The sequence below is a fragment of the Giraffa tippelskirchi genome, chromosome 5, assembly GCF_054371585.1.
Source record: "Giraffa tippelskirchi isolate mGirTip1 chromosome 5, T2T-mGirTip1v1.2.pri, whole genome shotgun sequence".
In the NCBI taxonomy this organism is placed as follows: Eukaryota; Metazoa; Chordata; class Mammalia; order Artiodactyla; family Giraffidae; genus Giraffa; species Giraffa tippelskirchi.
In genome coordinates this window covers 14,595,100-14,609,370 of record NC_137279.1, presented here as the reverse complement: position 1 = coordinate 14,609,370, position 14,271 = coordinate 14,595,100, and the positions used below count along the sequence as shown (strand labels likewise).

At 44.2% G+C, this 14,271-nt stretch overlaps 2 protein-coding genes across 2 annotated transcripts in view; one reads left to right on the top strand and one right to left on the bottom strand.

Moving 5' to 3' along the window:
- LOC145505156 (uncharacterized) overlaps positions 1–3,384 on the top strand; it is a 31,129-nt gene extending 27,745 nt beyond the window's left edge. Inside the window, exon 4 of the mRNA XM_081486954.1 lies at positions 3,189–3,384. The gene's annotated coding sequence lies outside the window, so the exon portion shown is untranslated. The remainder of the gene's footprint in view (positions 1–3,188) is intronic.
- Positions 3,385–7,082: 3,698 nt separating this feature from the next.
- Positions 7,083–14,271, bottom strand: part of NIBAN1 (niban apoptosis regulator 1) — a 174,272-nt gene continuing 167,083 nt past the window's right edge. Inside the window, exons 13-14 of the mRNA XM_081492192.1 lie at positions 13,309–13,420; positions 7,083–11,260 (exon numbers count right to left, since the gene is read on the bottom strand). Of these exons, the coding sequence (XP_081348318.1) occupies positions 10,125–11,260; positions 13,309–13,420 (1,248 nt within the window). The 3' untranslated portion in view covers positions 7,083–10,124. The remainder of the gene's footprint in view (positions 11,261–13,308; positions 13,421–14,271) is intronic.

Below are 14,271 nucleotides of genomic sequence, written 5' to 3'. Positions count from 1 at the left end.
CAAAAAGTCTCTAAGGAGAATGATAAAATGCCAAAATGAGCTAGAACTCCAAAAGTAGGACAAATCTAGTGGAGATTATTTGCAATCTGGGGGCCTTTCTAGATGTTTAACCATTGAAGCATTTGCTCTGCCTGAATCACATTCTGGAAAGAGGTGCTTTCTTACAGGAATTAGGGAAGGGTCAGTAAGTGGAGAAGGAATGTTGGTGAGTCCCATTTCTAGAAATAAGGCAATGGGCTGACAATGAACCAGTCTTCCTTTTACTTTCTCAAAAGGAGTAAAAAACAGTAGACCTGGAAACTTACTTCTAAGGACTTAACTTTTATATAACTTTTAGAGTTTTTACTTTTTTATTTCATGTATCTTCCCCACAGTGCTTGAAAGCAAAAACTTTACTATAAAAAAATGTTCTTTGCTTCCCTTTGAAGATAAACAAGAAAAGGGGAAAGGGACAAAAATGTGCCTTCCTCTGGGCTGGGGAGAGAAGATTTTTGAGAGAAAGGATGCTAGGCTAAGTGCCTGTGTGTGTGCTAAGTCATTGCAGTTGTGTTCAGTTCTTTGCAACCCCATAGACTGAAGCCCACCAGCCTCCTCTGTCCATGGGATTCTCCAGGCAAGAACACTGGAGTGGGTTGCCATTTCCTCCTCCAGGGGATCTTCCCCACCAGGGATCCAACCTATGTATCTTACATCTCCTGCATTGGCAGGTGGATTCTTGACCACTAGCGCCACCTGGGAAGCTCGCTAGGCTATGAGGTAGAGGCTACTGAGGGAGAACGAGGAGTTTTGAGGAGTCTGTTTCAAGAAAAAAGAGAAAACACAAGGAACTAGCTTGTAATTGAGCTGTGAAAAGACTCAGCAGAGGAGCTCAAAGCCGTGTTACATAAAAAGAGGTGAATTGGGGGATATTTAGTCTGGAAAAGACATCTCAGTTATTTGGAGATGTTTGGAGATGTTTGAAATCTGTCAGGAGGAAAAGAGCTTAGAAAATTGTATATTTCCCTGATGGAAAAAATTGGACCCATGGGATGGAAATTATAGTTGAGGATGGTGGCAGAGGAGGAGTGGAATATCAGAGTAATATTTTTGCTCTCCAACCATCAGAGTCATCTGAAAACAAAATAATTTCCTTTGGGAGATAGTGAGTTTCCCATCCCTGGAGGATGACCAAAAGCAGGAGGTTTTAAAGCGGAAATGCAAGCACTGTGGATGCTTTTGCATTCAGTGAACATTTAGTGTGTCTTCCAACCCTAAGAGTCTATGCTTCTATGAATATATTGAGTCTCTAGGCATACAGGGAAAACTCCCTCTCTTTTAAAAGTCATGAGTCAAAACATATGAGAAATCACTAAAAATTTCTTCATGGTCGATGTTTAAAGTGCCAAAATCAATGTTGTCAGCATAAAAGCCAAAGGAATTCAGAGGAAGAAGGTTTGAAATGATGGCAGGGAGCACAACGTGAGTCCTGATGTGGTCCTTTGGGTTGGACAGACAAGAAAAGAAAGGACATTCTTGGTGAGGACATTCTTTCTTACTACCAAATGTAAGCCCCCAAACCTTTTATTCAACCTTCATTAAAATTTTAAAAAGAACCCATGGGTCACTAGAAACAACAATATTCTAGCAAGAAAGCTGGAAGGGCAAAATCTGATCCAAGCTCTCTCAAAATGTTATATCCTGCTGCTGCTGCTGCTGCTAAGTCGCTTCAGTCGTGTCCGACTCTGTGCGACCCCATAGACGGCAGCCTACCAGGCTCCGCCATCCCTAGGATTCTCCAGGCAAAAATACTGGAGTGGGTTGCCATTTCCTTCTACAGTGCATGAAAGGGAAAAGTGAAAGTGAAGTCGCTCAGTCATGTCCGACTCTCAGCGACCCCATGGACTGTAGCTTACCAGGCTCCTCCGTCCATGGGATTTTCCAGGCAAGAGTACTGGAGTAGGGTGCCATTGCCTTCTCCAGTTATATCCTGAAGATCATCCTTTTCTGGGGAAAAGGAGAGGGATTGGGAATATTTACAAATCTGCTATCATAGAGTTACAAAGAATACAGAATATTAACCAGATGGGATAAATTTTCAAGTAAAATTTATCTTTACTTGTTTTGTGGTTGGTTTTAAAATGTGTTTATTTTCCTTTTGAGGAGGACTGTAACATTTTCTGAAGACTACCGTTATTTTCTATAGAAAATAATGTTATTGATGTTTGTTAGAGATAACGGGGTTTGTTTATATGAAGCTAAATACTGCTTGTCACGGGTTAAATTTTCTCACTCTCCTGGCATAATTAACATGTTTATCATGACCAATGACCTTGTTATAATTAAGCAGTAGATAAAGTACATATTGCTAAGATGGGAAGGAATTTCTTTTAGACATTTTTTCTTCAAAGCTTATAAATTAAAAAAAAAACAAAACTTTTAGGGCCTTCCCTGGTGGTCAAGTGGTTAAAACTCCGCCTGCCAACACAGGGGACGTGGGTTTGATTCCTGCTCTGGGAAGATCCCACGTGCCCTGGGCAACTAAGCTCAGGAGCCATAACTGCTGAGCCCACAAGCCAAAATTACTGAAGCCTGGGTGCCTAGAGCCCATGCTCCACAACAAGAGAAGCCATCACAATAAGAAGCCCGTGCACTGTGGTGAAGAATAGCCCCCACTCCCTGCAACCAGAGAAAGCCCACAGGCAGCCACGAAGACCTAGCACAGCCAAAAATAAATTAATCAGTAAATATTTTAAAATATATATTTTCAAATAAGAGACTCATTTTCCAAACAAATGCAAAAGCCAGAATTCTTTGATAGGTCAAAGTTCGAGTTGGGAATGATGGTGTTTTGTTCATCTAGTGGAGAGTGGGGCTAACGCAGGGCACAGACATTAGGGAAGAATGTGAGAGGGGCCGGCACTGGCTGTGTGTTTATAAACAGTGCTCTACAGAGACAAGAGTACAGTTTTAGAATCAAACAGGAGTCATGTGAATGCTGCTGAGGCAGGGTGATTGCATCGATGGCCCAGCTAATGACATCCCTGAACTCACGTGCAATGCGGTGTGTGACTGCAGCAACTCCATCCCTGAATCTCACCCCGCCTTGTGACTGGCTTTGGTCAGTCGAACATGGCAGAAGTGATGTTGCACCAGTTCTGAGCTTTTTGCCTCTTCTCTCTCTCCTTTTCTCCTTCTGGCTTCTACAACAGGAATGAGCCTGCACCAGCCTACTGAAAGATGGGAGGCCACATGGAGAGGAGCCCAGCTGCCCAGCAATGGACAGGCCACACCAGTGGACAGCCAGCCACCTCCCACACCTGTTAGGGGAGTCAGCCAGGATGATGCGAGCTGTCTCCCTGGTGCTTGACCCATAGCCTTCTGAGCAGTAATAAATGCTTCCTATTTTAACCACTGACTTTTGGAGTGATTTCAGTTTTGCAGTGATTGCTAAATGATACTCCTGGGTCAACTAGTTACTAGCTGTGTAACCTTCAGAAGTTGCTTCACTCCTTTGAGCCTCATTTTACTCAATGTGGACAGTAGCATTTCTACGTGGGGGCTGTTGTTGCCATTTTACAAAAAAAATTCTTTTAAAGGTTAAGTGGTTAGCTCCAGTTCAGAAAATAAGTTGACACCCATACAATTTTCTCATAAAGGACCTCAGAGCAAACCAAGTTCCAAGTCTATAGGTAAATTTGGTGAAGAATTCTGAATCGTGACCTGAAAGGTGGAAAGGCTCATTAATATTAATAGTATTTCCTTAAACTGAATAATTGAAAATGTCGGTGGGGAAAAGATAACCCACAAACTGAATGTAATGGTGGCAGGGACTGATTGTTTTATCACTCTATTCCCAGGGTCTGGAAGAGTCTGTGGTACATTAGTAGATATTGATAAGTATTTTGTGAAAAAAAATAATCCATGAATGAATCTGGATGTTACATGAAAAACATAATTTATCCTAAACTCTGGATAAAAATTTAAAGTTCAAAACTTGAAGCCTCCAACAGACAGAAATGAAGATGCCTTCATTTTCCCCTCACAACATCCCTGTCAAACCAGTGTACAGAAAGAACTGTCCGCCACGTGACTCAGGCAGCAGCACAGAACAGGGTCAGGCAGGGAGCAGGGTGTTGAAGGTCTTAGCTTCAAAATCACCTCAATGTCTTGTAGAAATTCTCTGAAACATAAGCCCCACCTGGTTCCTACCCCAACAATTCCACTTGGAATTGCTAATACAAAGTGAACCCTTCCCAATACATATGCATACCCCTCTGTGTAGGGAGCAGACAGGTAGGGCAGGAAAGGATCTTGATAAAAAATTTCTTCAGAGTATCTGGAGGCAGCTGGATTTTTTTAAGTTTTCATTTGTTTATGTTTTAACTAAGAGGTCCAACTGCTGTTACAAGTTACCACAAATTTAGTGGTCAAAAACAACACACATTTAATATCTTACAGTTGCAGAGGTTAGAACTATAACACAGGTCTCACTGAGCTAGTATCAGTGAGCAGGCAGGCCTGCATTCCTTTCTTGAGGCTCTATGGCAAAATCCATCTCTTTGCCTTTTCCAGTTTCTGGAAGTCAACTCATTCCTTAGATTGCCCCCCTCTCCCATCAAGCAAGTTATGATTAAATCAATAGGGCCCACTGATTTCCTTCCATTGTCACAGCTCCCTCTGACTGTAATTCCTGACCACAGCTCCCTTTAATGGTTCTGGCTGCTGGATTTTGGATTTTAAGTTCATGAAGAAATCAAAGAGGCAAGAAACAAAGGGCAAACTTGATAAGTTTAACAATCGAACCTTCCTTTTCTTGAGCAGAGTCCTCAGTTGCCACTTCTTCTGCCAGAACCCTTCTTCCTCTTCTCACAGAACCACCATTTGCATTTCAGCTTTCTCAACTGGACTGAATTTCCTAAAATCAGGGACCACATCTTCTTCCCTGCTCCTTATCCAACCTCACGAGGAGGGCTTTCTAGAAGGAAGATGCTGCCCATTAATTCTCAAGCATTTGCTCATGCATCACAGCCTCGGGTACCATTCAGGGGTAAACTTCTTGACCTTTTTACATTGCTAACCTCTTAAGGACCTCAGGAAAATCCAGTGGAGGCCGCTGTCCCCAAAACTAGGAAGTGGCTCATAGTAGCTTGATTTGGAGCCAATTTGGCTCTGACTTGCCCTCCCAGAAGGATGAGTGTACAAAAATCCATGATCAAGTCTCATCACTAAAACAGAACTATCTATGTAGACTGAGGGTGGGTAAACTTCCCAGCATCACAGATTCTTAATACGTGCTAAGGATCACTGACTTGTTTCTTCATCTGGGATTGGGGGTATTTATTCAACATTTCTTGAACTTGCTATCATTTCTTGAACTTTTCATGAACTTGCTATCTGCAGGGACCTAGGCTCTCCTAAGGATACAAAGATTAAAGGCAGGGTCCCTGCCCCAAGGCACAGGTCAGGTGGATGACTGCAGCAGTGAGAGAGGATGATTAGAAGTAGACAGGTACATTTGGCTGGGAGAGTTCAGCAAAGCATTACTAGGGGTAGCAGCCGGGTGAGGAAACTGGCCTGACTTGTCCTCTCACAGGAAAAGTGGGAATTGGCTAGATGGGGAAGGGAGGGACAGATATCCTTGACAGTGGATATGCCAAAGGTTGAGAGGTGCTCAAGCTGGAGCGGCTCCAAGCTTGTGAGGAGAGAAGAGCTGTTAGTTGACTCCTCCCGAGATCTCCATCACTTCCATCCTGGCCACACCGGATGAACCTACAATCTGAGAAAAAGACATGCAAAAGTGGTTTCATGATCCCCCTCACCTCCAATTCCAATCTGATTATTGGCCCCAAGTAGAAATTCTGGAGGAGCCACCAGAAGTTTGCTATGGAAGGAGGAGATGGAGAGAAGCTTATGCCACACCGAGTGTCCCCATCACTGCTGGACATGATTTCTCCAACATACCTCCTCTCTTGCCTGAAGCTGATGGTATAAAGTTAAAGCTGAGATCATAGAAAAGTCTTATGCCAAGTGAAGAAGCAAACACCCATTCTGGGCTCTCCCTGGCTGTTCCACTCTGAGAATTTGAGTTTCGTGATATGAGATCATGTCCATCGTATACACTTCTGTGTCTTCAGCACCCACTAGAGCACCTGCATACAACAGATGCACAATCATTGTTTTTCAGATAAATGAATTTATGGATGGATGAGCAACTGTGGATACTGGTGAGTAAATACTGCTTTGTTTATAATTACAGAAAGAATGGATATATTGCTCAGTGTTGCCCACTGAAAGCAAATTTGTTTGAACAGCAATTCAATTACATCAAGAGTAATTGCCCATTGCTGTATTATAGACCTAATCCAATTCCCACAGAAATTAGCATATGCATTTTAAAAGCATGATTACAACTGATATTAAGTGACTTCCCTGTGGATTCCTTCCTGATGGCAGAAAAGTAAAATTCCATACTACACTGACTCACTTTTCCATCTCTGAGGAGTTCCTCCCAGCTCAAGTACGACATTTGCTTAAAAGATGAAAACAGCCCCATTCCAAATAAATATGACGTCTGGATACTTTTTCAAGGACAAACATTTTATTGCAATATAGGCACTTGGCAGGGTAAATATGTGGTTACAAAGTGGTTTAAGTTTATCTGCTTTATATAGTGACCAGAAAAACCAATCCACAGAGTAGATTTCCTTATTGAGGTTGCAGACTTCAGAAGCAAATTGTAAAACCCACTTGTTTACGGTAAAGAAGGTACATGTAACCGACTTTTTCACCGAGTGAAACTGTATTATTTATTTTAGTCAGTGATGTCTTTCTCTTCCCCAAATTAAACTTGCTAGGTTAGCATACATCATTTAGCACTTTTTTTTTTTTAGCACTTTTTATAAAGAAATAAAATCACTTATGTGAGAGAATCATGGAACCCTTTGAAATCACTAGCTCTAATCTGAAGATTATAAAACTAGACTTGAGAATCTCTGTAGGAAAATGCAGAAGATGGAGCATGAAGACCCATAGTTCTTCATACTCAGTCTCTTTCTAAAAATTTTGAACAAGCTGGAATCTTTTCTTGTTGTCTCCAAAATGCATTTTTTTTTTTTTTTTGCAATGAGTTTACTCTGAATAATGCAAGACACTACTGACTCTGCTCTAAGCTGCAAAGGAAAAACTGACAAGCAAATTCTTTTTTAAGGAAAATACTCTTTCTTTGTGAAAGGTCAATAAAACGTAACTAGTCATGGAATTTTTGCCAAAAACCACGTCTTGAGGTTTTATGCATTTCAAAGAAATTTGTCCATAGGAGAGAGCCCCTGAGCAGCCTGCAGAGGCTTTTCCTGCTGCTTACTTAAATCACAATAACCTTGCTCCAACCTGGAAACCACTGAAGCAATCCAGACAAGTCTGTATCAAAAGCAAGAGAAACTCCCAGTAATAGGAAACTATTCCACTCAACATGTGAAAACAAATAAGGAAATTTTAATGCACTTTAATTTCCTGCTCCATCTTCAAATGAAACAGTCACCTAACTTAATCTAGTGGATGTGTCTTTTGTGAAATATGTACAGAAAAACTCTCTGCATTCTCAGCTCTGTCCTTCCTCTTAATGTCTGGTCCCCTCTACCTACGGGTGGGTAGACATTGACGTTCGTCCGTCCAGTGAAGTGACAGGTACTGTCGTTTAGGGTTGGAAAAATCTCTTAGCTTTCCAAGTGGTGCCAGGAACCGTGAGGTGAGCAAAAGGGAGGAAGCTAGAAGCTTCTACGTGGGCTTAGCCTGCGCCAGGACCTCCTTGCTTGCTGATCACCATTTTCCCAGAGAGACGGGCAGTCCTTGGGGAGGCTGGGCACTGCTCCTTTGGCTCTTGGTCTCACTAGGCAGCGCATCAGACCATCTGGCCAGTTGCCTTTTGGACTCTGGACTTGATTTAAGGGAAGACTCCCAAGGGCAAAAAGCCCAAGTAAAATATATCTCCTTGCCTGACAGCAAGCCCCAAATAGCCCCAGCACAGCGGTGTGGTGGGTGATCAGTTCTCACATTTCCGGAGGAGCTTGACACAAGCAGTTCCTTGTTAGGCATTAGGGATATTAAAGTGACTTGAGAAGCCAGGGAGCCATTATTTAAGGCAGTGTGTGCAGGAAGTACACAGGATGACTAAACCCTAGCGTCTGTCCTTGAAGGAAGGAGCCCCTAGAAGAGACAGGAAGTAAACAGAATTGCAATATTTTGTGCCAAATGCAAGGATATGAGTGAATACGGGCGCGATAAGGACTAGGGAGGGGAGTGACCTCTGCCTTCCACCTATAATGAGAGGATCTAAACACGCTAAGTGTTAGTCGCTCGGTCATGTTGGACTCTTTGCCACCCCAAGGACTACAGCCTGCCAGGTTCCTCTGTCCATGGAATTCTCCAGGCAAGAATACTGGAGCGGGTAGCTATTCCTTTGGCCAGAGGATCTTCCCGACCCAGGGACTGAACCCAGGTCTTCCGGCATTTCAGGTAGATTCTTTACCGTCTGAGCCAAGAGTGAAACAATTCAATATGAGAGTATATTGATTTTTTCATCCCCTATGACCCAGAAATCCAAGCAATTCTTCATAGGGAGGTGGAGACAGAGATATTTTAATTCCTGGTTAAAGGGTCAAAATATGGGCAAATACTTTAAAAACTAATTCTAAAAAACTGATATTAACTACTTGCTGATGATAATCAAAACAAGCTCTTAGGACAATATGTTGAGATCTAATATTAAAATTTGTAGAAGGAAATTTCAAGATGTAGACCTGGGACTAAAGCTTTTAGAAAATCATCTGGTATTTTTCTGAAGGACAAGAGAACACATCTTCTTAATTTTTGGCAAGAAAGTTCATTCTACCTGTAACACTCACAGGTAAAGGTCATGATCCATTCAGAAGATGTATTTCCGTCTATTTCCATTAAAGCAAGTTCTGGGAGAAAGGAACAGAGCCATTTTCACCACAGTATCAGTGCCTGGGACATAACAAGACTCAATCTGCTGAACAACTGAGCAAATAATTTCCATTGTTGGTAACATCTTTGGAACCTAATGATCTGTAGCTTGGTTTCTCTCTTTCTTCCTTTCTCTCTCCCTTTTACTTCCCTCTTTTCTTTCTTCTTTTATTCATTTATTCACTTTATTCCCTTCTGGGAATAAACCAGGACTGTTTCAATGGAAAGAAAGAAAGTTGTCATGGTTTGAAAATCGGTATATTTTTTTTCTTTTAGATTAAATTCCTTTGGATCCTTTCATTTATACTAGACAACCACCTAATCTTTTTTTTTTTCCCTTTTGTTCTTTTTTGTTACTATGCCTAACACAGCATGTGTCACAGAATAGCTGTTCAAATAATGTTGTTTAATTGGTCGGCTTTATGCTTGATAATTTAGCTAAGCTCTTTCTCTGCACAGTCTAAGGCTAATTTGGAATGCTTTCAGCCTTAAACATGCCAAAGAAATTTCCTTGCCTCATCTGATGTTCTCCAAAAAGTGATTAATTAATAAGAATTAACAAGATTAATTAGTAGGGAGTTGATAGCGGAATTAGTAAGAGGCCCAGGCAGCACCCCCCAGACCACAGCCTTGCTCTGTTTCCGCTCAGCCTTCCTGAGATGTCTCAGGCTGATCGCTCAGGCTCTGCGGGCTGCACACAGCAGGCGGGAGGGGCCGGCGCACACCATCTCCCTTTCCTGCAGCCTGACTGTGGACGAATGGTGAGGCTGCATTGACAGGATCTACCTTTGCATTCTCACAGAACATGAAGAAGACTTAAAGTGCGTTAGGAGAGAATGTGCAGGGTGCTCGGCTGTCTCCTCCGCCTTCCCCGCAGCCCCGTCCCTCCCTGGGCCCCTCAGCTGCCTCTCACCCCCCACACACTCCATTACCTTTGTCATTCCTATTCAAATGCTAAAGCTATAATTCATGGGAGGACAGTTCCATTCCACAAAGGTTTGCCTCAGTGCTCCTGCCCTGTGTGCAATTCCCTGTAGCTTCATTATACAAATTAAAGAAGTACGTCATGCCTTTTTTTTTTTTTTGGTAATAACTTGCAGGCACCCCCCCTCCCATTTTGGGCTGAGTTTATTCCAAGAAAGACTTTGGCCACGTTGTCCCTTTCACTCCTCTGAAGGGGGCCCTGGGGGGTCTTCTCTCTGTGTATCTAGGGGATCAGTGTTTGCGTCGTTCTCCACCACCCACTGACACTCGTGAAGGGGGTCGGCCTTCCTCTCCTGGGCATCCACGCTGGTGGCAGACTGGGCTGTGCTGCAGCTCCCGCCCACCACCTCTTCTTCCACAGAAACCTGGCTCTCCCTGGGGCTGACGGGCTCAGAAGGGAACACGCAAGCTTCTAGGGACACAGCCTCAGCCTCCACAGAGCACACGGGCCCTCCTCCTTCGAGGGCGCCCAGTCCGGAAGCACCCCCTGTGAGCTCGCCCTCAGGGGACTCTCCCGCCTCCCCCAGCTCCTCTGTGGGGCCTGGGCCCCAGGCCCCCTCGCTGAGCCCTCCACAGGCTGGCTGAGCATCTGGAAATTCTCCCAGCTCCACCCCGCTGGCTCCAGCCTTGGGAGCCAGACCATGGGCCTCCCCCTCACTGACTTCACTCTCTTCACAGTTGTCCTGACCAGAGGCAGATGCTTGACTGGCCTCTGTGTTGATTTGGGTGGCTTCCTCTTCTTTTTCAATTTCTTGGGGAACAAGGGTCTCCTCATGTGTATCTTTCTCAACCTCCAGCACAGCGGACTCCTCTGGTATTTCGACGGTCACCATCAGCAAATTTCTGAGCTCCTTCAAGGAGCCTGCGGCAGAGGTGGGCTCTGCGTCTTCCTGGGTGGGTTCTCCGTCCTCAGGAGTCTCTTCCAACTCCAGCTGTGACAAGTGTGTGCCCAGGGCGCCTGCTGTCACCTCTGTAGCCACCAGATTCACAACCGGGCCATCTATACTTGAATCGATGACCTGCCTCTCCCCATCTGGGGGAGGGCTAGACATAGGGAGGGAAAGGCCTTCTTCTCTGGCCAGTGGACTAGGGACCTCTGGCTGTTTCATCTCCCCTGCTTCCTGGAACACCTCATTACTCAGGATCTCACTCTCTGAAACTCCGAGGGGAATGGCCGAGGCTCTCCTGGCGGGGCTGGCCTGGTTTGACCCCGCAGGAGTTTTCAGATCAGTGAGGCTGGACACGCTTTCACTGGGCAAGGCCATGTTATCTTCAAACAAATTGTGTTTCTTCAGGATAGCAGCCTCCTTTATCACTGAGAGATACCAGAAAGCAAAACATAATGTTAAAACCTTGCCCTGGCCAATCTGGAATTTCTGATTTTTTTTCCAGAAGCTAAACACCCCTCAGCTTTTCTGACCATCTGAATTTCCCAATTTCAAATTCCAGCTTACATCTAACCCTCTTTCAGGAAGCCTTCCCTGATGACCAGAGCCTACTGGTCATGACCAGGTAGGACCAGTAGGTCATGACCAGAGACTCATTCCAAACCTTGGACCTCTGTAATGTTCACTCATTAATTCCTTCACTCATTCGTTTATCCAAACAGCACACTTTTACTGGACATCAACTACGGGACATGCTCTAAGAATCCAAAGATGAATGAATAAAACATGGCCTCGGCTTTCAAAGAGGTCAAATCTATTAGCATCATTGGTATCACCCTTGGAGACCCCACCACATCTCATTAGCTGCTAGTATGTGTGGCTGCAGTGTGTCTACTTAGACTGACACTCCTTTAGGGCAGGGCAGGCCCTTATATTCTCTGCTTTTACATTCGGAACAGTCCTGAATGTGTAATGGGTCCTTAGTACTGAGCCTGCAGAGAGAGCCTTATGACCTGCAGTGTCCAAACTGAAGGCCTCTGTCCATCCAACTCAGTCCTACAGGTCCTGAGAGGAGTAAAACCATTTCCTTCATGTTCTCTCCAGAATTTATTGTTTGTAGGTTTTTTGATGATGGCCATTCAGGTCAGAGTGAGGTGATACCTCACTGTAGTTTTGATCTGCAGTTCCCTAACAATGATCATAATTAACATAACAATTGAGCATCTTATCTTGTGTTTGCTGTCTCTACTGTACAGCACAGCAAATTCTACCTAAGGGCGCTCTGGTGACTTGAATGGGAAGGAACTCTAAAAGGGAGGGGATATGTGTGAATGAATGGCTGATTCATTTTGCTGTACGGTAGGAACTAACACAGCACTGTAGAGCAACCATCCTCCAAAAAAAAATTAATTTTAAAAAATAATGACAACCAGCAGCTGACGTTTTTGACAATCAGCCTCCACCTCTGGCTGTGTAGGTTGCACAGAGCCCAGCAATCTCACACCCAAGGGGATAGCATTCACAGATTTGTGTTTCAGCAGAGTAGTTTTCCAGCAGGCTGCAGTAGCGTGTCCTGCTTGAACCAAACCAGATATCGTGACCATTTTTTGACAGAGAGCAGTCAGCCGTCTGGAGGAAGAGAGCTTTTTTTCTAACTTGCCCAAGGGTGCTGTGGTGGACTGGCAGTGGCCTTGACTGAGCCCTTCTTCCTGTGCAGATGCTGAGATGACATCTTTGTATTCCTTATCTCATTGGATGAGCTACTTTGACCCAGGGCTTATGCTTGGCCAGCTTTCTTTGTGGAGACCAGATATGTTTCAAGCCTATAGTTTTAGGGACAGCCCTCTCCTGTGTATTTCTATCAAAGTCTTCCTAACTACACTCCTATCCTGAGCAGGGCCTGATTCCACGGGATACTGGGAGCCCGAGTCCTAATGAGACTCGCCGAGGACGGAGTCACAGCCCAGTGTATTCTGTCCAGCTGAGTGGAGGTGAGGAATGTGCTGAGAGGGCAGAGCAGCTGGGAAGCCCCGCTACTGAATCATCTGCTCCAGGCTGGGGAGGTGCTGTAAGCCTGTGGCCAAGAAGAGCCACAGGCTCTTTTTCCTTTGTTCTGTCTGGAACAGCCGGAGGAGGCCAGCTGTTCATGAGACACCCTAGGTTAATCTCTCTAACCTTAGTTTTCTCATCTGAAAAATGAAGCTTAAAATTCCCAGTGCACCGAGTTCTTATTTGGATTGAAACCGAAATAATATCTAACAGGCCAGTGGAGTGTGAGCCAAATTGCGACGGCTCCAGCGGAGGTCAGCGGCCCTTGCTTCTTCTGTTCCTGTCCTCTGTCTCCCCAGCTCTCGGTGTCAATTTCCTCTTCCCCTGTCATTCCTGTTCACAAAACCTAGCTGGCCTTGTGGGGTCCCCATCAGGGGTATGTCCCTCTATCTAGAGCTTTCTCCAGCACCAGGGAAACCTTCCATACCTTTCAGACTTTCATCTAGGAGGATCTGATGTAAAATCTCCTCATAGACATTTTCAACATGGATCATATTGGTGTGATCTGCAAAGATGTACTGCTCATATTTCTGAAGCTCCTGGAGAAGGAGAGATAAGAAGATAAAGGGGACAACACATGAGACACCAGTTTGCAGAGGAGCTCCGGAAAGGACAGCTGTCCCTCTGTTCCCCTTGGAGTGTGAAGCATTGGTGACCCGCTTCCTTTCCCCCAGACACCATGCCCTGGACTGGGTTCACGTTCTATGCCCTTCGAGGGGGCAGACACCAGAGACCCTGATGGTCTCAAGGCCTTGTCAGTGGGTCTGGACATTTCTTTCTTTTTCTTCTTTTTTAATGCCAACAGTACTTTACTAGGGTGTAAGATATACCAAGAAAAATGCACACGTTTTAAAAGTAGAGCTCAATGACTTAGAATATATAAATATACTCAGATAAGCATAACCCAGATCAAGGTGAACATTTCCATCACCCCTATATCTTTTTCCAGTCTAGACTACCCACCAGGAGATCAAGCACTGATGTTGCATCTATCACACTAGATTAGTTTTTCTTGTTATTTAACTTCATGTAAATGGAATCCTGTACTCTGTTTTTGTGTGCGTTTGTTTTTGGAGATTCATCCATGTTGCTACATGTATCAGTAGTTCATTCTTTTTTATTGATAAATGGCACTCATTATATGGACAAGCTAAAACTGTTTATCTATATTCCTACTGATGGATATTGACTGTTATGAACATAATTGCTATTGATATTCTGGTGTATGATTTTGTGGATGTAGGGCTTACATATCTTGAGTGTATGCCTAGAAGTGAGATTGCTGGGTCCTAGAGTAGATGTATGTTTAACTCTTAGGATGCATCGCATTTTCAGGTGTGGAGAATCCCTAGTCACAGACTCTTGAGAAACATTCTCCTCTGTCCCTCCA